This window comes from Pelobates fuscus, chromosome 10, assembly GCF_036172605.1.
Source record: "Pelobates fuscus isolate aPelFus1 chromosome 10, aPelFus1.pri, whole genome shotgun sequence".
Classification (NCBI taxonomy): Eukaryota; Metazoa; Chordata; class Amphibia; order Anura; family Pelobatidae; genus Pelobates; species Pelobates fuscus.
The window spans coordinates 81,013,284-81,038,226 of NC_086326.1; the positions used below are offsets into that span (position 1 = coordinate 81,013,284).

The 24,943-nt window shown below is 39.1% G+C and overlaps 1 protein-coding gene across 2 annotated transcripts in view; it reads right to left on the bottom strand.

Moving 5' to 3' along the window:
* The window catches only part of PSD (pleckstrin and Sec7 domain containing), a 255,001-nt gene that overhangs the window by 33,894 nt on the left and 196,164 nt on the right, over positions 1–24,943 (bottom strand). For both annotated transcript variants that reach the window (XM_063435023.1, XM_063435022.1), the window contains exon 10: positions 22,199–22,242. In XM_063435023.1, the coding sequence (XP_063291093.1) occupies positions 22,199–22,242 (44 nt within the window). The remainder of the gene's footprint in view (positions 1–22,198; positions 22,243–24,943) is intronic.

Sequence of the window (24,943 nt, forward strand, 5' to 3'; positions counted from 1 at the left end):
AAGCACCAACAAATTCCAAATCGCTGTACATGGGTTCAGTTAAGTTTTGCATTAATTAAATTTCTTACCTTAAAAGAAAACTAGCGGGTTAGGAATACAAACATTTATTCCTAACTCTATATTGTTCTCCTACCTATGTAGGTCTCACCAAGAAGTTTAACTAACCTTATACCCCGCATGCCACTGATCTCTGTGTTTCCGCTCTGCCTTCCTGGCTCAGAATGCTCTAAATGACAGTCATTTGATCTGTAACAGAGTGTAACTCCTTTATAGCTGCAGAAGTGCCTCTAGTGGCTATACCTGCAAAGCAACATTTTCAGTTCCAGGGTTAAAAAGACAGGGGTACTGAATTCCGGCCACTTCATTGGGATGGAGTGGTCTAGGTGCCCATAGAGTCAATTTAACTTAATTTGCTTAAACGTTATTTGCAAACTATTATTGCAAGGACTCTTTGTGGACTGTTTATAGCAAGCATGTCAAACTTTTTGCCCACAATTAATTTATTTGCAGCCTGTCTGCCCTGGGGCTGTTTTGTGCTGTGGCTGCGACCAACTGCAAGACAGGAAAGATATTTCCTGTCGGATTCTTGCCTTCCCTCCCACGACTGCAAGAGGGCAGAGTGGCCGGCTGTCTGCAGAGCAGGCGAGTCACTCCCCCTTCCTTCTTGCTCGCAGTGCCAGAGGAGGGTCTGGCCTGCTCTCAGAGAAGAGCAGGGCTGGAACTGGAGGATGGGCGGCTCATCTTAAGGTAGGGGAAGAAGGGCTTGGGGGCAGTATTAAATTAGATTAGGGAAAATATATTGGATTTGTGGCCAGTGTATTAGAATGGAGGAAGGGGGCAGTGTATTAGATTGGGTCTGCATGAAGGTGCTGAATGCTCCCCCTGGAGATGCTGATTAGCTGCGCGGCTTTTTGCCACACATGCACAAGTTTGATGATCTTAGCCAAAGTGCAGAACACATGCATAGGACTTCAAAATCAACAAAAGAACATCATTTGGTTTTTACAGCTGTCCAGCAGCATACATTCACCATTTCAGTCCCATTACCAAACTGTTCTTCATATGTCAAGGTAGTTGGACTGAAATGTTGGCTGTATGCAAATGCATTTCTTCTTAAAATAAATCCGCTCTTTAGTTTACTTTGAAGCCCTACGAGCGTGATGACGTCTAGTATCAGTTAGGCAACTTTTTTTATCCTGTACTTTTCTAAATAAACCTGCATTTCTATGAAAACCGAAGTTTTAGTTTTTTTTTGCAGCCCACATAAACTTAAACCTTGTTTATTTGGCCCGTGTTAGTCTATGAGTTTGACATGCTTGGTTTATAGTGTCTTATGACCTAGTTCTCGGTTTAAAATACAGTCATGCACTGGTCCCTCCAGAAGGTCTCTGGATATCCTTTAATGGGATAACACAGAAGTAAGACCGTAAGAGCCCTGCTGTTAACAAGGATATAACAGACTGACTTCAATAACTTGCTATTTAAATTGGCTCCAACTCTCACCTAATTGCCTCTGGATGATGCCTTATTCATGAAGTCAATTTAAAGATAATTATAAGAATGTACTTTAAAAGTAAAAAAACAAACGACAGTATGGGTCTACTCCGTTACTAGCTTGACTGCGAAGAACCATGATCTAGACAAGGTTATTCACTAAATTAAGAATTCAAAGTAAATATAAAATGTAAGGTGACAAAAAGTCAAACTGGAAGAATTCTCTAAATCCGTTACGATTTCACTTTGGCTATTCTGACCTTAAATTTTTTCACTTTGAATTTTCATTTTAGTAAACAACTTTTGATCTTTTCATCTCCCTGCCAGATTGAGTGACCACTTAGAGTCATCTGGACCCATGGTTCATAACAGTAACTTTTTGTCACAAGTAAAACATAGGAAATTCCATGTGTTCTGCGAGACAAAGTTGTGGCAGAGTGCATCCTTCATCTCCCCAAATCACATTATCTGAAAGAAATAACACATCTTTGCTCTTTAATGTGCTATATCTCTCTGATTATTAGATGAAGGCAGCTGGAACACACGTTCACCGGCTGCCCTAAACATATGGCTCACCTCAGGTGGCTTATTTTTGCACAACATGTTTTAATTATGTGTTATTTAGGTAGTTTTCCCTCGTTTATATTCAATTTCAATCATTATTACCATAGATCACAAGTAACAACATGTTAAATGTGCCCAGTGTGTTCAAATGGCTATGACAAGATCATTCATTGAGCAATACTTGGTGGTTAGTGGTTAGATAGGCTATGTCTACATCTGGGTGTATTCCCTCAAGTCTCCATTAGTAAGGACATGATTTACTGAAACCCATGAAATAATTCCCCACAATTTACCATTTAGTAAATAACTCTTGGTTAAATCATCTTAAAAGTAATGATTGGGCAATAATGGACTCTATAGGACCCTTCGCAAACCATCACGCTGATGGCATGGACGTTGGGATTCATATTAAGTCATCTTTTCGGATTTATTGCTCGGATGTTAAGCAAATATATTTTTTGTTTTCCCCCTGGTTGGAAAGTAACACAACATGAATGAGAAACTTTGTTTCTATTCGAATGCAGACCACTTGGTTACTACATAACTGTAGAACTAGCTTTTAATTTTCTAATTTTTCAAAATGAAAAAAAATCCAGGTGATATTTAAAAACAATACTAATCTTAACTTGTGTTGTTAAACAGGTACTACAGATGTTGCATTAAGAATCTGCATTACTTTACACAGCACATATAGAAATTTGTAGTGTATTAGAGGACTGTTTTAGTGTTGTTTTATATAAATTAAAGATTATTAATCATACACAACACTTTGCCATTTCCCATCACTGGCTATTTTTCTCTAATAAAATTAGTATATAAAAAAAAAACAACAAAAAACTGAAAAAAAACAAAACAGGGAAGCATTTTAAACCGGAGCTCAAAATGTGTGTTTTACGGTAATTTATTTGTTTCTTGGCAACTATTGGATTGTTCCATCTTTAAAGGTCTTGTGTTGTGAACAACCCTAACTGTCAAGTGTGTTGATGTTCGGAGAATAGCCTTTTCTAAATTATTACATCCACAGCTGTGATTAATGAAACTACATTTTTTTTCCTATGTTCGGCAGCAAGAACAAACACGTTTTTGGGATTCCAGTTTGTACAGACTACAACTCTCATGATGCTCACACAGCAGTGTTCTGGTTGAACATCATGAGAATTGAAGACTAACTTCCTGCGTACACAGAGGTCAGTCTAATTCCGACTTTGCTCTGGCATAAAGGATAGCTGAATATGAACAATGCAGCCCCAGAGACTTTCCAGATATGAACAATGTAATTATGAATTCCTGGACCCAAAACAAGATTGCAACCCCCATTTAGGTCTTTCTGAAGCTTGAGTGGGGGAGCTGTAGAAGATCCGAACTTGAAAAATAACCAGTTGGGAAAAGCCCCATCACTCATATACCAGGACTATGTTGTTAAAATGTATTTTAAAAGATTATAGCCGAGGCTGGTACAGTGCCCTCAACTAATACTGGCACCCTTGGTAAGAAGGCTGTGAAAAATTGTCGTTATTGGTTAATCTTTTGATCTTTTATTAGGAGAATATACAAAATTATTCTGCTCTCATCGATATCAAACAATTGCAAACACAGGTTTATATGAAGAAAAAAAAAAAATCTATTTGAAGTATATTCCCATTGATGTATTAAATTGTTTGGTACACCTGGGAGAATAGGAACAGGAAATTGTTCAACCATAACTTCCTGTTTCACAAGGGTATAAAGATGAGGGAACATATAGGCCAAATTCCCTTGGTCATTCAACATCAATGGGTAAGAACAAGGAATATAGCTGTGCGACAAAAGGTTGATGAGCTCCACAAAATGGGAAGTGGCTATAAGAAAATAGTAAAAGCATTGCAAATGCCCACTTTCACCATCAGGGCAATAATTAAGAAGTTCCAGTCAACTTGAAATGTTAACTGTTCCAGTCAACTGGAAATGTTATGAATCAACCTGGAAGAGGAATTGCATCTATATTGTTTCAACGCGAGAGGATGATTTGAGTGGCCCAAAAATCTCCAAGGATCACAGGTGGAGAATTCCAGAAATTAGTTGCATCTTGGGGTTAGGAAATCTCCAAAACTAAATTTCAACGTCACCTGCATCACCACAAGTTTTCTTTTGTTTTTTTAAAAAAGCCTCTACTCCTAAAAAAAAAAAAAACCTCAAGCATCTTCTGTTTGTCAGACATTACTGGAACTTCCAAAACAGAGCTTTTTGGCAATAAACACCAGGGGTGTGTTTGGTGCAAACAGAGAGGTAAGCCATATGGAAAAGTACCTCATGCCCACAGTTAAATGGTGGTGACTAATGTTTTGGGGATGTTTTTCTACTAGAGGACCTGTACATTTTGTTAGGATGCTTGGCATCATGGACTATCAACAGATATCAAATGAACAACCGACTGCTTCTATCAGAAAGCTAAAAATGGGCTGTGGCTGGATCTTTCAGGAGGACAATTGACCACTAAATCATCATACTGCAATGGCTATTCCAGCCCATTGACTTTAACCCCAAAGAAAACCTATGGAGAGTCCACCAGCATCAACCTCGGAGTTTGAAGGTTCTGGAGATATTCTGTATGTAGGAATGGTTTCAGATCCCTTGCCATGTATGCTCCAACCTCATCAGGCAATATAGGAGAAGACTATTTTGGCAAAGGGAGGTAGCACAGAGTATTAACTGAATAATTGTGCCACATATTATATATATATATATATATATATATATATATATTATATATTTTTTTAAAAATCCGTGTTTTCAATTGTTTGATATCAAGAAGATCAAAATATGTAACAATAAAGACAATTGTTCACAGCCTTTTTGCTCATATTTACCAAGGGTTCCAATATTAGTGGAGTATGTAAAGAAATACACAAACAAATATATACTGATTACAATGGTGGAAGAGATTCTTATATGAAGAGGTGTTTGGTCTACTATATTTTTGTAAACAACTCAGAGGTGGTTTGCTTGCTTTAAAGACCAACAAAACCACCTTTGGGACAACATTCGCCACACAAATACCTGTCATTAAAGGTGTTTATCAAATATCCCAGAGGTTCCATAAGAGATCACTCATTCTATTCATATTGCAATGTTTAATTAAAATGATTATTTGCTACATACAGTGATTCCCCACCAGAGAATACTCCGATCATTATGTATTTTATAGATCACATACTAGAACCCTTGTAATAATATGCAGCCAGTGTGAAGTCATTGTAAATCTGTTCACACTGCTTTTTCCTGTCGGTGCTTGATGCGGTGTGTGAATTATTTATCTTAGGCTCTATCCCATGGTGAAATATATATTCATTATATGACTCTTAGATAAAATGCATATACATCAGAACTTATAAAAAATAGTAATTGCCATCTCTGTGGTATCCAAAGCAGAATTAGGCAAGTGTGCCCTGTGGTAATAATCAAGCCTTCTGTGTGTTCCCCTCATATTTCAAAGCAGCACAGTTATCTCATAGAAGTCCCTCCCATGAGATACATGGTAAGAGTACCATGAGCACCTACACTGACTGGCCACAACATTAAAACCACCTGCCTAATATAGTGAAAGTCCTTCTCTTGCTGCCTAAACAGTTCTGATGTATCAAGGCATGGACTCCACAAGACTTCTGAACGTGTCCTGTGGTATCTGTCAACTAGACATTTGCAGCAGATCCTTTAAGTCCTGCAAGTTGTCAGGTGGGACCTCCATGGATCAGATTTGTTGTTCCAGTACATCCCACAGATGCTCAATCAGATTGAGATCTTTAGAATTTGAAGGGCAAATCAACACCTTGAACGGTCATATTCTTCAATCCATTCCTGAGCATTTTTTCCAGTGTGGCAGAGTGCATTATCCTGCTGTAAGAGGCTGCTGCCATCAGGGAACACTATTGCCATAAAGGGGTGTACGTGGTCTGCAAGAATTTCTAGGTATGTGGTAAGTGTCAAAGTAACATCCAAATTAATGCTAGGACCCAAGGTTTCCCAGAGCATAACACAACCTCAGCTTGTGCACGGAATGATGTTAATCACCTGGACCTTCAGTGGGGGCACGGAAGCTCCCGTGCCACAGCCTGCTGGAGAGGCATAACATCCAGCCTCCTGCCCACAGACTATGGGCCTGGTGACAGACCTTAAAATAACATATATTATATGGGGATACATTGTGTTAATGTTGAGTTATTATGTAAATGTTGAGCTGGATGAAAGCTATTGTGTTTATTGTATTATGTAAAAGCTATTGTGCTATGCGTCTTGGTGTCCAGCAGGAAATGTTATGTCTTGACCCAATTATGTCCCAGACACCAGGGAGTGGTTTGCATTGTGCTGGTTGAAGACCCCCAGTTGTGTATAGGATAAATGCATTTGTTTTTCTCTAAAATAAACAGTTATTTTGTTTTACCCAATACGACTGGTCTTGTCCACAATATTAGGTAATTTTACAAAGTTCCAGAGGGCTAGAATCACTGTACGCTGTAGCGGAATCCAGGAGCAGCGGAGGATTAGAGAAGTAGCAACCAAGGGACACTGTAATAAATTTAGTTTCTTCTGTGTATTTTTCCGAGTTAATTGAAATAAGTCTTTTATGTATATTTCTTCTTGGGTAAAAGGCTTGCAAAGTCTATATTAACATGTAATACTAATACGCAATCTGACTTATGGTTTCTTCAGGTTTATAGTTAGAGTTATGGATACATAATAAAACAACAAAGGATGTTACAGGATAATGGATGTTCAACAGCAGATGGTAATTGCTGGACTCCTGAAGGGAGAGTTAGTATCTACATAGTAAGACAGCCAGACAAGAAGAACAACCTCGTGCAGCAAGCAACAGCAAGACCTCGTGGTTCTTTGTCCCCTATTCTATATAAATATGACCATAATGACGTCAGAGTATAACCCTAGCTATATAAGGACAAGACCCCCAGTCCAAATTCCAGAGTTCTCAGACAAAGAAAGCCTTGTGACTTATTGATACCATCTGTTACTTATGTCAATACAGACATCCATACATAATCAATAGAAACATAGAACATGCAATATTCTACAGACACTAAGAGACCTTGGAACCCGTGACACTGGTCAAGAAGTGGGATCCTCCGTGAAAAGCAGTCTAGACGGATGTTCAGCAGAAAGTACAGCAACCAGGATGGCAGACAACTATAAGTACCTGACCATCCTAGCTCTACAGGAGCTACTCGCTCACAGAGGTTACGATCAAGCAGGGCTAAAGAAACCTGAGATGAACACAGCCCTGATAGACCCGTACCAGGAAACGCCAGCCAGCCCTCCCAGTGGATCACCGTTCTCACTGGCAGCACAGACAGGACAGCATGTGCTCCCACAGAGGGTAAGAAAACGCCTGGCTTTCTATGGACCAAACCAGTCACCTGAGATGGTTGATGCGGAGAAAATCGAGCTGAAGAACTTGCCATACGCCTAGCTGAAGCTACTGGCAATATTCCTGAGGATATGGATCTAGCTAGCAACAGTACAGCATCCTTATTCATAGAAGAGTTCCCGTGCAGAGGAACAGATAGATGGCCCTGCTTTTGAGGCAATCCCTCAGTAGATGGAGGAGTGCAGAAACGTAGGTGCTTGACCTCAAGAGTTTCAGCAGCGACTACAAGAAGTTCTGTTCCAGTATGATATGAGCAAACAGGGGGCTGGCTGCACTCACCTGAATATGCACAAGTAGGGTGCTGCTGGGAGCCAAGTTATACAATAAAAACAGAAAATCCAGCGCACTCCATTATCCCCTAAACAACAACTTCAGTGCTGACATATTTAGTTAGTTTTTTTTTAGTTTTTAAAAAGAAACCCCTATTCCAGGCAAAAAATAATGAGGGTTTAGTTACATTATATGATCATATATTCCATAAGCCTGCCACAACGTCAATGTACCCCATCTTTGACAGGTCCTACACTACCAGCCTAGTGTCTGCTTCATCTTTATATTATATATTCAGAGATCCAAAATGGTATTTGACCCAGTTGAAGTGGAACTCTTTAGTGAATTCCTCTAGATTTTCTCGATGATGATCATCTTGGCCTAAAGTCGCAGCTTCTTAATTAATCCCCCAGCAGTTATAGTCAAGATGTTCTTAAAGCCCTAAGGAATAAAGCTCATATTGTTTTATTACCCCGTAGACCTTGATCATTTCTGGACCTGTAACACCACTTTGTGCTTTCTAAGGTGTATACCGAAAACACCAACACTTGAGCTGCTAACATGTTCTTAAGGATAATTATCATCAATAACAGGAACCTTTATTAAACGGCTTGTGTTCTAAACTAGAATCCACAAATATAACCGAGATAAAGCTTAATGCCTACGTTTCTTATTGCCAATATACATTTACTATATCCCTACTTTAGCATTAACTGATGGTTAAATGAAACCATCTGTAGATTATCTGCGCTTATATACACACACAGGACCTTTCCATCATTTTCAATATTCTGACCTTAAATATTTTAGAGTCCAGATAATATTGCATATTTTTCAATCCTGTAAACAAACTGTCTGAATCACTCCTTCTGAATATATCCCCACTGGCTAAATCAATCCCTTGGGTTCTTATTTACAGTTCCTGAGCTCTCAGCAATATAATGCTGGGAGCTCAGTATAATCAGCAGTATGACCAAATCTGGAAAAGCACTGAAAATCTCCTGAGAGAGAACACACATCAACACCAAACATGCGAATTATGTACTTATTTATTTTATGTTATTTTACAGCACTGTTATCCAAAAAATACAAAATACAAATGTATCTATATATCTATATCTAGACCATATCTGGCTGGCAATGACATAGTTAAATACCAATTAGAATTACGAGTGATGATTACGGGTTGCGTAATCCACTGCATATTATGGAAAAGAAGCCTAGCAGACTGCAAACAATAAAGGTAATCTGGACAGCAATCCTCAATGCACAGAATGTAGATTATAGATTATATAACTGAATGTGAATAGTATGTTTCCATCCTTACCCCCACCCCTACATGCCAGTCCTTTTATAATCCTCTCCTTCCATGAAAGGATTCACTTCCTTTCCTTTATTTTGCTATTGTGGCCACCAATTAGCCTCCCATTACTTGTATGCACAAACATTGCCAACTGATTCTCCCCAAATCAGCCCAGGGGTGAGCTAAGGGAGGTGCAAAAGATGCAGTAGAGACAGGCACCTCACTTTTGAAGGTAAATATAATCTGACCGCGACTCCTGTGGATTGACTTCATGGTATCCCCCACTTCCCAACAAGCTAGCGATGCATTTGCTGTGAGGCAAACAATGTATTTGCCTTGGGTGGCACTTTTAAGGGGGCGGCAAAAAATGCCGCCCACATATGCCCAGGCAAATGCCTTGTTAGCCTGGTGGCAAGTGGCCAGCTGAACTCCAGGCGGGCGGCGAGGGAGTGCTGATTTGTGAGCTCTCTCTACTCAGCGCCCTCACGCACCGCAGAGTGATGCCGGGAGCCGGAATATGACGTCGCCCGCCTGGACCTCTACTGGCCACCCGACTGCCTGCCTGCCTGCCTCCCTCCCTGCCCAAACCGCCCGACCAGCAGCACCACTGGACACCAGGTAAAAAATCCACTCAACTCTACCAAAGGTCCGGAGGCTGGGTGGATTTAAATTAAAAGGTAAAAATAATCTGTGAGTGTTGGATGGGAATGAGTGTGTGTGTGTGTGTGCGCGCATGTGTGTGCATGTCAGTGTGTGTGTGTGTATGTCTGTTAGTGTGTCTGTGTGTATAGCTGTCAGTGTGTGTGTCTGTGAGTGAGTGTATGTCTGTGTGTGTCTGAGAATGTGTATGTTTGTGTATGTGTCCGAGTGATTGTGTATGCCTGTCAGTGTGTGTCTGTGAGTGTGTGTGTGTGTGTGTGTGCGTCATTGTGTGTGTATGTCAGTGAGTTTTTGCCAGTGAGTGTCAGATTGTGTCAAATCAGAGTGTGTCAGTCAAAGTGTGTGTTAGTCTTTAACAGGACGAGGTGTGTCATTGACAGGAAGCAGTGAGGAAAACGTAAGTTAGGGAGTGCCCGAGTTCCATCATGCCTAGGGCAGCACAGATCCAAAATACACCACTGCAACAAGCATGTGGCTGTTACGGAATTGGGCACTAACAATTGTTACTAACATTACCCACGCTGTCTCTCTCTTCAACCTCTCCATCCAGTCCCCATTAAGATGCATTCACCTGACATGCAACCCATCACAGACACCCAGCCTGTTACATACCATCACCCAATCACATTCAACCAACACCACACCCCATCCATATCTCCTTTCAGAGAGCCATCTGCTTTGTCACATTCCATCCACCCACTGAATTGGACGTATTTACCCACCTAATTACATGCCTTATCATAGCAACATCCACCTGGTCACATTTTACCAATCATCCAACTTCCTGTTCCCATATCCCTACTCACCCAACAACCTATCGCTATCCATCAGTGCAAGAAAATTCACCTACCCACCACCAACTATTTTATGCACATGCTCGCCACACACTGTGTACAGGCCCCTTTTCAACAAATTGTATGTACAGTCATGTGCACACACATTTATATAAAAAATGAACTTTTAGGCTGGTTTGGGATGTTGAGAATCGTAAGTGTATTCTACCAACATCTGCGAAATTATGGTTTTTAATAAACATAATCAATTTCCACTTTTCTCTTCATAATACTATGCCTCCCATGATATCTTTTATGAACAACGTCCTTTAGACTGAAATCTCCCGTACAATTGTGCCAGTGACCCACTTCTGCTGCTTGCCAGATTTTGGGAAATTCAAGCATTATGGCAGCATATTATGATTTATACCTGTGACAGCAGGGCATTTAACCTATCTTGACCCTGAGATGACATGCCAGTCATGTATGTATTCACTAACAACAGGAAGGGAGGGATTAGAAAAACAACAGTGGCTGTGCCCCCAAAGGGGCAGCTGTTGTTCCCCGGAGGCCCTGGTTAGCTGCCTGTTTACCCAAGTCAACAGCATCAAAACTCAGTAACCGGTGTTAAACCTCTAGCTGACCTCAGGCATATCAACTGTTGTGCACTATGTTTCCCAAGATGCTAAACTAGTCAAATGGCTGACTAGGGAGCATCATGGGAACAGACCATGCTTCAGTCTACAACAGTTGGAGTGCCAAAGTTTATATATTACTGACCTAAAAGTAATTGTATTTATGGCGTAGGTGCATGAATCCCATCATTTACTTTCCACAATGCTTCATAAGAGACTTGTAAAACCAGAACCCACAGCTAGACAAATCATGTTCTTCTGGTACACAAATACTTATCTCCCATTCCTGTATGCAAAGACAAATGTCTTACAACTCCTATAGCCTGCGAATTACTGTTGCAAATCACACTAACTGCAAAGATTTTGCTGGATGAGAAAGCTGCAAGTGAAAAGTTGAATCTTCTCCATGAATGAGAAATGAATCTTAACATTGCTCCGGTGTCTGGATATTGTATTTATTAATCGTTTTGTTCTGTTTTACAGTGGGGACAGGAAAATATGTATGACAAATCAAGAGTTCAAAGTGTTATATCTTCATTTTAAATTTCCAATACGGAGTCATTGCCTTTAATGTTTCTGGATTTATCATACTTCAGCCATCAACGAGACAATTATACAATCATCATAAAGCACATTAATCATTAGAATCGGGCGGAATCAAAGTACATTAATATTGGCAGCTGAGGAAATCACAGGGGGATGGGTACAATTACTTCCATAACAATCAGGGTTATTCACAAAAGTGAGAATTGTTGGAAATTCAAAGTGAATTTAAAATTTAAGACTAAGGTAGCACAGCTAACTTTTTCCAGTTCAGCTATTTTGGTCTGAAAATTAAATTCACTTTGAATTCGGTTTGCATTTCTGACAATCCTCTCTTTAATAATAATTCTGTCTAAAAACAATGAAGTATGGAGTGTCAAGGACGAGATCTATGAATGGATTTCCAGACATTTTAAAAATGTCAGGAGCAAAGGGTTTATGTGGATTAGAGGACATTCCAGCAGTAGATGTCTATCAGGATAAGGGAAATCAGGAAAGGAGAGAAGAGAGGCACCATAAACATGTGGTTATACAAACGAGTAGAAGAAGATGAATATTGCACTAGTGGCTAAATTAATATTTACAAAGTGTTTGAGATGAAATAAAACCAGCTTTGGAAACTTTTCCAATTTTATTTTTGGACCCTATACAACAACAAAAAAAGAAAAACAAAATCCCCAACATACTTTTTAGCTCATCTATCCTCATGCTTCAGAGAATATCTATTTTTTTCTTGAAATTAAATACATAACCTCTCCGAATATTTTATTCATCTGTAATGGGGATTTCCCTGAATCCTTGAATTATGGTGCAGTGCAGACACAACACTCCACTGTCATCACCATTCCAATAGCATTTTCTAAATGCTTGTGATCTCATTCGTTCCTTTTCGTTTCTTTGTCTTGGTTTTTTTTGGCTAAACATTAGGACCCCATGAAAATATTTATTCCAAACAAGTGTTTCTTTTTAGTCTTTGTAACCTTAGCCGCCAATTAGAAATAAAACATATGTCATTTAGTGCCCAGTTGGCATGGATGTCCATTCACAATTGCTGGAATTAACACAATACTCAATGTTCTTAAATAAAACATTTGGATCCGTTTTATTTGGAAACAACGTAGGTTCTGCACAACCAAGCAATGTATCGCAGGTACCATTCCATCTGCGGACCTATTCTTTAGCTGGGATCACACTGTTACAGAGTAATGGCCATATGTGCTTTTGGAAGGATTTTTCTGGCTATGCTAAACTTGAACGGACAATTGTCACAAAAACAAACAAGGGCAAAAAAGCAAAAAAAAAAACAAAAGCAAACTTTTAATGCTGTTGATGTGGAAGTAGTAAACCGAGTCAGAAGATTTAACACATTATCTCCAAAATCTTCAGTCAGCTTCAAATTGTTTTAGCACTACTGCAGTGCAGACAGCGATTATTATAGTGGGGAGCTGCCAAAATAGCATTCTCTGTCTCTTCTCTGTTAGGTCAGCTGTTAATGTGTTATGTTTGTTGTATAGTGTGCATAGTGCACTGCTCGATTAGTATTAGATTAATTTAAATTTCAAGTATGAGCAGAGCTGGTTGGGACCAATAATTACTAATTCTACTACTTCCCAGGACCCCTGAAATGTGGGAGCCCCAGTAAATAATGGGTGAGGAGGTGGGGCATTATTACACATTGCACACTTGTTTAAATTAGAAATCTGAGTTTATGGAGGAAAGTTACGAACTAAATACCATGTTAGGACCTGTCATTTTCTGATTTTGTCTTAAATTGCTCAAAAATTGTTTAACACTGAATGGAGGGACAGTGCTAGAGGACTCCAAACACTATATTAATTTAATGAAATGGTTATAGTGCCTACATTGTATGGAAAAACTGAAAAACTATGACATAAGATTATTTAACATAATGAATGTAAAATATTTCAGAATAAACCTTCACTGCAAAAAATAAAAAAATGTGTTCTACAGGAAACAAAAATGATTTAGTTAAACAGGTCATCTCAGCATAAACCATAAAAAAAAAATACAAAATCTTTTTTTCTTTTTTTTAACATACAAAATAAACCATGCACGCTTTCTTTAAATTATTACTTAAGTGAATATTTGTAGTTTAATAATCTCATGCAGTGCGTATATACAAAAAAGGATCCAGCCATGTAATCTGAAAAATTGAGACATTTACGGAAAAAGATACAAGAAACATTGTACATAGGAATGACGCCTCAGTCCCCTTCAAAGTAGGCACCTTGGGACCTCGCACAGTTCTCCAAGCGTCTCTTACACTGTTCAAAACACTCTGCGAAATCCTTTGTTGAAATTGCCAACAGCTGCCTCGGCATTTACATGAATCTCATGGACAGTCTGAAATCTCTTCCCTTTTAAAGGTGATTTTAGTCCTGGGAAAAACGAAAAAACTCTGCAGAGAATGTGATGTGTGGGAAGGCGTGTTGTCGTAATGAAGCGGATCACCACCAGTTGCCCATAGCTGTGGCCATTTTCATCGTATTGCGATGAAAACCATTGAGGTAGTACACCTTATTATTTGGCATGGAAGAGCGTAGTCGGGATGACATCTTCTCAATCAAAAAACACAGTAAAAACATGGTCTTGAACCTGCTGCGACTTTGCCGGGTCTTCTTTGCGCGTTGTGAAGCAGGCGACTTTCATTGGGACGACTGGGCCTTGGTTCCCGGATCACAGCTTTAGGACCTTCTTGAGGAAATCTGGTTCATTAATATTGGTTTGAAGAAAGTCATTAGCAACTGCAGCACAATGTTCCTTCTGCTCTGGTGGCAGAAGCTGCAGAATGAACTTTGCCATGAAACATTTCATGCCAAGATCCTGTGTCAAAACCTTGGACACAGTATTTTTTTGAATCCCCAGATCAGCAATATCTGTCGCTGATCGCTGATCTTTCTTGATTGAAGCCCATGCACGGTCAACATTCTCACGTGTTCTTCTTGTTGTGGGCCTTTTAGAATGTGGATCACTTTCAACAGAGCTTCGACCATTTTTGAAGCATTTGTGTCTCACTTTTATTTGAGATGCACTTATTGCATCTTCCCTGAAAGCCTTCTGATTTATCTGAATAGTTTCCGCAGAGGGATGTTCAAGTTTAACACAAAATTTGATGCAGATTTATTGCTCTACTCCCGCAGTCATTTTAAATGCGACGACCACACAGTACACATGAACATTCAATGGCGTCTAGCTCCCCCACTGACTAGTACAGTGAAGTCATCATTATTCACACATGCGCATTCCAGTCCAGTCTCCATGGCTGCCAGGTTACATCGATGTTGCGCAAACCATTATCGCTATATAAACAATGGCTGGACTTTTTCTGGACAGACCTTGTGTCTCCACAATGTACACCCCACTGCAATCAAACCATGCTGTGCATTCTTAAGTGAATACAAACAAATAAGTATCAATCACACTTAACTTGAGAAATTGTTAAGTAAAATGACTATGTAGGAATCTTCCTGGGGATGTAAGAATCTGTTCTTGAACACCCTTCTCTTCACCTCTTGTCTGCTTTGGATCTCCTGTCTGCAGTTTATTTACGGGTTTCTGTGTTAGCGTGATGATGTCACAGGTATCGGTATCGCTTCTAGTATTAACCTCTACAGCTTAAGCGTCTACTACATTCCTATTCAGTAACTCATGCGTTATTATTTTATGTGTGTATAATATACATTTTTATGGTTTATTGATTCTGTATACTAAATGTGATTCCACTGCACAGAATATCCATCTTCTTTTGATGTGATCATGTAATATATTTTAGTCTTCAATTTGTGCACATTGAGTGTGTGTGCGATTGTTGCCATTTGTTTCTATATTGTATAAAACCTTAATTTGCCTTTTATTCTAGAGCGTATAATTAGAGACAGTTATTTATATGTTGCATATTTTGTTTTGTAGAGAATAAAATGACCCTTAAATAAATTAATTTTAGAGTAAAGTAAATCCATTACAGTCGGAAGGTTTCAGGACCTTCAGTTAACGCTTGTTAAAGGAACAGCCCAAGGATGTTTAATTCCAAAATGAACTATGCTCATCCATGTGTGCCCAAAATGCAGTCACCCCTAAAATGTGCCATTCCATCAAAAACCCTAGGGAAAGAGATTAAACTCCCTGCATTGCATGCGTGGACATTTAATAGAACAATTGCACTTACTTGCTGCCACGCACCCTGTGCTGCATTTAGTATTTTCTTTTTCATTGCAATCATACTCTATATCTAATGGTAGAAGCTTCGGGCATGTTTAGTCAAATTAAAACACTCACTATAAATCTTCCATCTGACCTGCTAATTGAACTAAAGAGATTTTAAAGGGAAGATTTTAGGCAGCAGATAAGCAGATAGCTAGACAGAAAGAAAGGATCTAATGTATGTCTCGTTCATTTAGTCCCTTTACTAGGTCTGAATGATAGAGACAGCCTTGCATAAATAAGGAGATGTTAATAATCATTATAGGGGATAATCTGCAACCTCCGTAGTGCAGACCATATGTTGGAAGAATTTGGATTCAGCAATGTTAACTCTTCAGACTCCAATGCACCCTGAAGTACTCACGGATTCTGAAATAAACTTCCAATTAATTTTGTGACATCTTGAAGTACAGAAACATTAATTGGTTGTGTCTCTGGCACTGTGCTAATTGCCTTATTTCCTGTGTGCAGCTTCTAGTTTTCAAGCATTATGAATTGCATTATAGGCATTGCAGCAAAATAATTCAATGCGAGTTGCTGGCACAGAAAACATGATGAAGTATTTAGGAGTGAAAATGGTGCAATAATCATAAAAGTAACATGTTCGCTCCTACAAAATGTCAAGGCAGGTATATCACGACCACATTTTGCTCACAGTAGGCACTAGTGGCTTCCTCACAGTGCCGAGGTACTTAGGCACAGTTCTCTCTACATAGCTACATAGCATTCCTGTTAAAGGTTTAAATTCTGGGACTCTTTAGTGTCCCCCTGTAGAGGCTTTCCTCTTTCTGTATCCTCTGTCCACTGGCTTCAAGCCTTTTCTACTACTTTAGATCTCTTTACAAGTGATTAGGCCAAGGGGAGTTTTTACCTTCAGTTTGTACACTGTCAGATAGCCTTCCCAATTGAAGGGGGCACCGGAGAGATTCTTTGTTCTCTTTCTGCTGGCATACTCCTACTTCCTGATAAACCTGTCCTATCCCCATTTGTTTCCCTTTAGAATTATTAAAAGGTAGGGACCTCCCATCTTTCACCTTGTATTACTCTCTATTTAGGGACTTTCTTTAGTCCCATTCCTTATTCTCTACATTATATTTGAGGGTTATTCCCTTCTGGGAGAGTAATCATAGGGCATTTTTGGAACTGATCCACCGGTCAATGTTATGATGACCCCTGCATGAGTGCCATCACTATTCTATATCACGACACACATACACCTAAGACACAGAGTGTCCTATACAGAGTAAATAAAATGTATTGCCGGTCCCAGAGTAACTGGGCTTAACATTAGTGAGTATAGAACATGGGCTAAATAAACAGAGACAGGCAGGGCAAAGGAGTACAGAGGTATGGATAATTGAGAGACAGAGCCAAGGTCAGTATTCCAGAAGGCAGAGCAGTCAAAAAACAGAGCAGAGTCAAAGCCAGCAATACACAAACAAACTACACTACAAACACACTCTTTGGTTATGAAGACCATGACAAGGCAAAGAGGAGTGGTCTAAAAGGGCATTTATAGCCACAAGGTTAATGCCATTTGTGCGCGTCACAAATGACGAAGAAGCGTACGTGGCCTGTGTTTGCTGGATAATAGGATCGGTGTCAAAAAATGAATTCTGGTGCACATGAATAGAACATGCAGGAGAGCAATCTGCTTCACAATTGACACCAGAAAGAAATGTTTACTTACACTGATCAGCCACAACATTAAAACCACCAGCCTAATGTCATGTAGGCTGCCCTAGTGTTATCAAAACAGCTCTGAGAGATGGACTCCACAAGACCTCTGAATGTGTACTGTGTTATTTGGCATCAAGCCATGATCAGCAGATTCTTCAAGTCCCATAAGTTGCAAGGTGGGGGCTCCATGGATCGGATTTGTTGTTAAAGCACATCCCACAGATGCTTGTTTAGATTGAGATCTGGAAAACCTGGAAGCCAAGGCAACACCTTGAACTTTTCGTTGTGTTCCTCAAACAATCCCTGAACAATTTTTGCAGTGTGGCAGGATGCATTATTCTACTAAAAGAAACCACTGCCATCAGGGAACACCAGTTCCATCTGGGGATGTACATGGTCTGCAACCATCTCTAGGTAGGTGGTACGTGTTAAAGTAACATCCACATGAATGTTAGGACCTAAAGTTTCCCAGCATAACATTGCCTCTGGCAGATTGCCTTCTTCCCATAGTGCATCCAGCTGCCATCTCTTCCCCAAGTAAACAAAGTACACTGCCTGGCTATACACCTGATCTAAAAGAAAACGCGATTTAGATCAAGCAACCTTCTTCCATAGCTACATGGTCAAGTTCTGATGCTCATGTCCCCCCACTGAAGGCACTTTCAGGAGTGGACAGGGGTCATCAAGGACACTGACCAGTTGACAGCTACACAGCCTCATAGTCCGCAAACTGCAATGCAGTGTGTGTTCTGACACCTTTCTTTCATGGTCAGCATTATGTCTTTCAGCAATTTGAGTTAAAGTAGCTCTCCTGTGTGATTGGGCTAGATGAGCAAGCCTTCACTCTCCACGTGCTTCAATGAGCCTTGGGAGCCCATGACCCTGATGCCAGTTCACCAGTTGTCCTTCATTGTACCACTTTTGGTAGGTACTAACCAGTGCACACTAGGAATACTTGCAGTTTTGGAGAGGCTCTGTCGTCTAGTCATCACTATTTGGCCCTTGTCAAAGTTACTCATCTTTTCACATGCCCATTTTTCCTGCTTTCAACACATGGAATTCAAGAACGGACTGTTCACTTGCTGCCAAATATATCCCACCCTTTGACAAGTGCCATTGTAACAATATAATCCATGTTATTCACTCCACCCGTTTTAATATTGAGGCTGATCAGTATATTTGTAAAAAGCCAAAATATACAACAGCATTTAAGACACTAACAGCAAATCGTGAAAATATTTATAGTAAAGGTCTACAAATAGGGAGTAGCAAAATCTTGATTACTAGCATAAACATTCATTTTAAATACAGGATAGCATTCTGATAAAGACAAAACACCTATCAAAAAAACCCCAGACCACATTTGTCTCGAGCAATTGGTTCTCTTGTACTGACAGCAACGTTGCAGAGGATGTCAACATTCAGATACTCTGCCAGAAGCAGAAAAAAAGGAGATTACCATCGAACTATATAAATATTATAATAGACGCACTGAAAACACATCATAAATATGTAGTAGGGTTTAAATTCCCCCTTTAAATCCCTATAGCACTGTAGCATGTTGAAGTGCTTTAGAGGTAAACAGAGGGTTCCTTTAATCAGACCCATAGAAACCTAATGCTGCAACACTCTGAATATAAAATTAATTCCTGGAAGGGTTAGGACATTCAAAATTAAGAGGATTATGATTTTAATGCTTTTGATTTAGTTCTATAATGTTACATTAAGAAATTAGGTGAAACTGAACCCTTAATTCATAATTCTATTTAATAAAAATAAAAAGTGAGATTGCAACAAAGGTTCAGTGTCACTTTAAACCTCTACAGGTGCCCAGGGCAGGACATTGTACCCCATAACCAAATACCTCCTTCAAGCAACTAAATGTACACATCAAATGAAGTCACAAAATAAATATTAATAAATACAAACTAAAAGCATGAATTTAACAATGTCCATCAGCCTTTAAGCTATTGGAGGAAGTCTCACATTACTGGTGGGCTCTGACAAAATAACATTGGATGAAAAAGCATTATCAGATCCCTTCCGTAGCAATAGTTACTACATGCATGAATTTGACATCAGCAGCAATATTTATGAAGTGGATCTAAAATAACAAGCACCATGACCACCAGAGCTTGCTTAGCTCATTGGCTGAAAGTGGTCATCTGAAGGCCTGGACTTCAGGCTCTTACTTAGCTTTAGAGGAGACCAGAAGTGGCACCCCTGGCAACCCCAATTGTGAAGTTAGACATCTTTAGAAGTGCTTGATTTCTGACCTGGAGTCTGCCATGTCCCTTTTCCAGTCTCCTCTATACATCACTCCTCTACAGTCTTCTCTACAGCTCACTCTCAATAGTCTCCATTTTTGTAAGGAATGATCAACAGTGAAGTAGTGGTTTTAGAGCACAGAACTAACAATCCAAAGAGAAGTATTGTTGTATTCCAGTATTGCTCTACATTGTGATTACATTACTACATTAAGCTAGGATTCCTTGAGTGTAATCTCAATGTAAGGTAATACAAGCACAAAGATCAAGCACTAAAACAGTCCTGTTAGTGGATAGCAGTAACACTCCTGTCTAGGGTTAATGGTATTTGTGCACAGTAGGTTGATAGTTGCACTTCAGATGAACATGTATGTACACCAAAATTAACAAAGAAGGTCAATTGGTAAAGTATATCTCATGTCAGGACAGGAATATATGTGGAGAGCCACTTACATTAGGTGGAGCTTCCAACCAGCTCTGAACTGTTGTGCCTGGGTGGAACAATCCCCACCTAAGGACATGTGGAATATCTTCTTGCAATATTATCCACTAAGGGGTTAAGGATTGAGCAATTCCTAGAAAATTGCTCAGAAATATGTAAGTAATATTCCCTTTTTCCACTGAATTATATTGTCTATGAAGAGCACTTTGGAGATTGTACCGCTGTATGCTGATCTATTGGAGCCATTCAGAGCTCTGTAACATGTGGATGCATAAACTATATAAATTACATTATTATTCAGAATTGCTTTACATACTACACTATATACTGCTCCTGTTGTCTGCTCTGTGTTTCAGGTTTTGGTGAGGACTAAATTGAGTGCAAGAAGATATTCCACATATCCTCAGGTGGGGATTGTTGCACCCAAGCGCAACAGTTCAGAGCTGGTGTGAAGCTCCACAAATCTCTCCCTATCCTGATATAGAGATATACTCCGCCATTGTACCTTCATTGTTCCTTTTGTTTTACATTCATGCTCGCCTGTGTGACTATCAACCTTCTGTGAACAATTACTATTAATCTCAATGTGAAGATTGTTGTGCCATTGTTCAACAACTATAACCTTTATTTTTCAAAGTACCAATATAAGGGCGCATTTTGTTTCCACACAACGAACTGTATACAATACTGCTGGTGTAAATTTAAAGGCTACTTTGAGCACCAAAACAACTTTAGTTTAATGTAGCAGTTATGGTGTATATATCATGCCCCTGCAATCTCACTGCTCAATTCTCTATCATTTATGAAATAAATCACTTTTGTTTCTGTTTATGTTGCCCTAGCCACACCTTCTTTGCCTGTGACTCACTCAGCCTCCATGAAGAAAATTATTTCATTTTCAATCAGTACAGTATGTTTACTTAATAAAAGATTTTATATCCTGCTCTGTTAATTGAACTTTAACTACACACACAGGTTCATGCATGCTCTATCAGACTATTAAAGCACGATATACATTCTAAATAATGTAGAATGTGCAATATAGGAATTTTAAACATTAAAAATGACTTTACAGGAAGTGTTCAGGAGGACTTTGTAGGTCACAATAAGGAAGGTGTGGCTAGCTAGAGCTGCATAAACAAAGTGTTTTTTCTCCTAAATGGCAGAGAATTGAGCAGTTAGGCTGCAGTGGCTTGATCTATACACCAAAACCATTACAATAAGCAAAAGTTGTTTTAGTGCTTATAGCATCTCTTTAATGTTGTAAAGTTCCCAGAACCTGTATCTTTAACCTACTTAATAGCAGTGATGAGTTTTTCACTGTATTAACCTCTCCAGTACAAGAATCAGACCTTTGTCACAACACTATTATGAGCAATTGTGGTGCAAAATTCTATAAAATGAGCAAATAGCCTGAATCATCTCTTGGTTTAGCATTTCAACTAAATGCGCTAAGATGCATCAACAAGCAGACTTCCCGGGATTATCACCCCAATCACCCTCAGACAGAAGTATAAAGAAATATGAAATCCTTTATAATTTTCCACTATGCCTTTATTTCAGCCACCTGCATAAAGACGAAAAAAAAAAAAAAACACCTTTGATATTAATTTATGTTGCTATCATTGTCATAGCAACATAATTCCCACTTTTTGAGCGCTCCAAAATGTATAATTATCATTGTTAAAGAGTCAGTAAGGCAAGACACATTAGTTGATCTGATATTTAATTTCAATGTGTGACCTGGTAAATATCAAGCCTCTACTACACCAGCCAGCTATAGAGAATAGGACGCCAAGATGTGCATTAGAGTAAATCAAACAGTCAGTCAGGATTATAGAAATGATAAAGCACATGTGAACATAGGATTAATGGCAGGCCAGACGAAAGGCTTAGTTTTTTTTTTTTATTGTGAAAAAAGCTTACTTACATTGTCCACTGCAACTTCTCATTCTTTATGGAACTGTATAATGCCTGAATAAAAAATAAAATAAATAAATCCGTTAATAATTTACATGTAGCATACAAACTATAAAGCCAATCAGCAGACAACTGCCACCTGTAAATCTTAGCATGATATATTGTTGTCTACGTGAGATTTATTTTGTATATCTCCCCTCTAAAACATACCAACAAATTTTTTTTTATTTTTTATAAAAAAGCATTTCTGAGTTAACTCCTAATGCAGTGATCAGTATAGAAACCGGTGTAATGATGACTTGTTTAGTTTAAAACGTACAGGCCTTCCAAGTGCCAGTGGAAATTATGGAACTGTAAAAATAGTGTGCCCACATACTGGAAGTTAATGGAATGGGTTGTCTGATATTATTGTCAAACTCTGAACGAATAATAGGTAAACATAACCACAGGATCGCATTTCTGATCAGATGAAGCAGATGCATGTCTAGCAGCAGTTATGGGATTGCCAGGTAGGGATTTATCCGTTATGCCACCAGTATGGGCAATATTTCTAAGAACCCACCAAAATAATTTATTTAAATTAAATTCAGACATTACAACTGTATAAAACAAATCTTGCTTCTTCTGAATATTTAATTTCTCCTTTACCCAGTCTTAGAGTTAGGGAAACAGGACATAACTATTGGCTCTCTCTTCTAGGGAATGACATTACCCATCCATTCCATTACACATGTATTGAAAGACAATGAGGAGCCGTTTCCTTTTCCCATTGGCTGTTTGGAGACTATACAACCTATTTAATGACAGATTTTCTTTTCGTGCTGGACACGTTAAAAGCGTGCGTGCAGAGAAGTTTTGAAAAACGATGATTGTTGAAAGCCCGTTCATTTAGGCTTGAATGGGAGTGTGTGGGTGCACGGTTTCATAAAATGCTTGATTTCGATGAAAGCATGTATATTTATCTCCTCTTTCAATGTTTACTCCAACCTCCTGGAAAGTCACACAATAATTCGTGATTGTTCGTCAACATGTGCATGCAAAGAGTTCATGTTCCAAGAAGATGAAACAGTCTCTCGTATGAGATGGTTACTTAGCTACATAATAATTTATGCTGGGGGAAACAAAAACTCAAGTTCATTAAGTTCAGCCTATCACAGATCTGTATTACTGCAGTTGATTCAAACAAATACCAAAAACACAATTTGAAGCAATTTTTAATTTTGCCACAAAAAGAAAAAATCATCATCTGAATGATGATTTCCTATTTGCTAATTTTTTTATTTTTTTCATTTTTTTTTTGGGACAAGCTAAATACCACCATAACCACTAAACTATAGTCCTCTGGTGAAGTCCTCTGGTAACCCATCTCTTTAGAATACCTGCAGTTCTTACGGTCTACAACTATGCTAAAGCATAAGTTAATACCAATGCATACCAAGTTTAGACAGTTCAATTGGCTTAGAGTGTCAACTTAATCCTAACTTGATCATGGTACTTGGTATATCCTTTCAACAGGGCTTATATTTTCAAGTTTTACACTCCTAGACCTAAAATGTTATTCATTGCAAGCCTGGATTCATATCAAACTCACAAGCAGTAAATTTGTACTCGCCAGAGTCATATTTTCAGTCCCCGATGGCTACTAGTAAGTGGAAATTCTTAGCTTCTAACTTAAAACTTTTTTGAGAAGGCTATTCCATGGATCTGCTGCACTGTCCTTTTGGTAAAAGGAATATTTTCTCCTAAAACTACCAAATTATCGGATCAGTTGTCCAAAATAAAAGCAGGCTAATCCAAGCAGGTTATTGTGATGATATTCTGATGGTAGATTCTGCACTCTAAAAGTAAGTCATTTTATATCAGGCAAATTTGAGGCCTGTTTCAAAATGTTGCCATTCACAAAATCCTGATGTGTGCAAGTAAAGTCTATGTCTATATACTGAACATGTGCCTTTAAGTACACAAAAGGGAATACTATCAATTGCAAATTACAAATCAAATACATTAATAGTGCATAATAACTGCTGCTAACATCCCAGTACCCCCAATAACGGGACAAATAAAATATACAGGAATTGCGATCAAATTGAGTAAGTTGTGTGATAAGGAATAAAATGACTTGGACTTCACTGAATCCTGAAAATCCTTTGTTCTTGTGTCATCTAGATCCATATGTGTTCAGTAAGCAAACCTCACACTGAGATTTAGGGTGTACAAAATTCAATTCTAAAATTGTACTTAGTGTGCCCTTTACAGCGTCAAACAGAAAGGCGTAATTTCTCCAGTTATGAGTGGGTGTGATCAGTTTGAGAAGAGACAGGGTAAACAAAATCTGGAGGTAGAGACTCAGTTAATCGAATAACTGCAATTTACATTGGTAGATCTTGCTATTACAAGTGATTGTTGAGGGGCGGTGCCTGACTGTCATGGAGGAGAGACATGTCTTGATTGAGCTCCTCTATATTCTTGATGATAAAAGCACCTTTCAGCCTCCGATAGATTGATCGGTGTACAATCCAGCGACTCACCAGACCCTCGATCTACCGGCAAACCTATTCTGCAGTGCGTGACTCGACAAAAGCTAACTTGCTACGCTGACGAGAGCATGCAACCTAGTGTGCACCGGGCGGGAGAAGCGGCTGGTCTCCCAGCCCGAAGCTACCTGGTACCCATCTGCTTTGAGCAGATGCCCCGTGCCCCCCCCCCCCCCGGACCGGTGGGGGTGATCCTGGTCCACCCCAGGGAGACTACATGA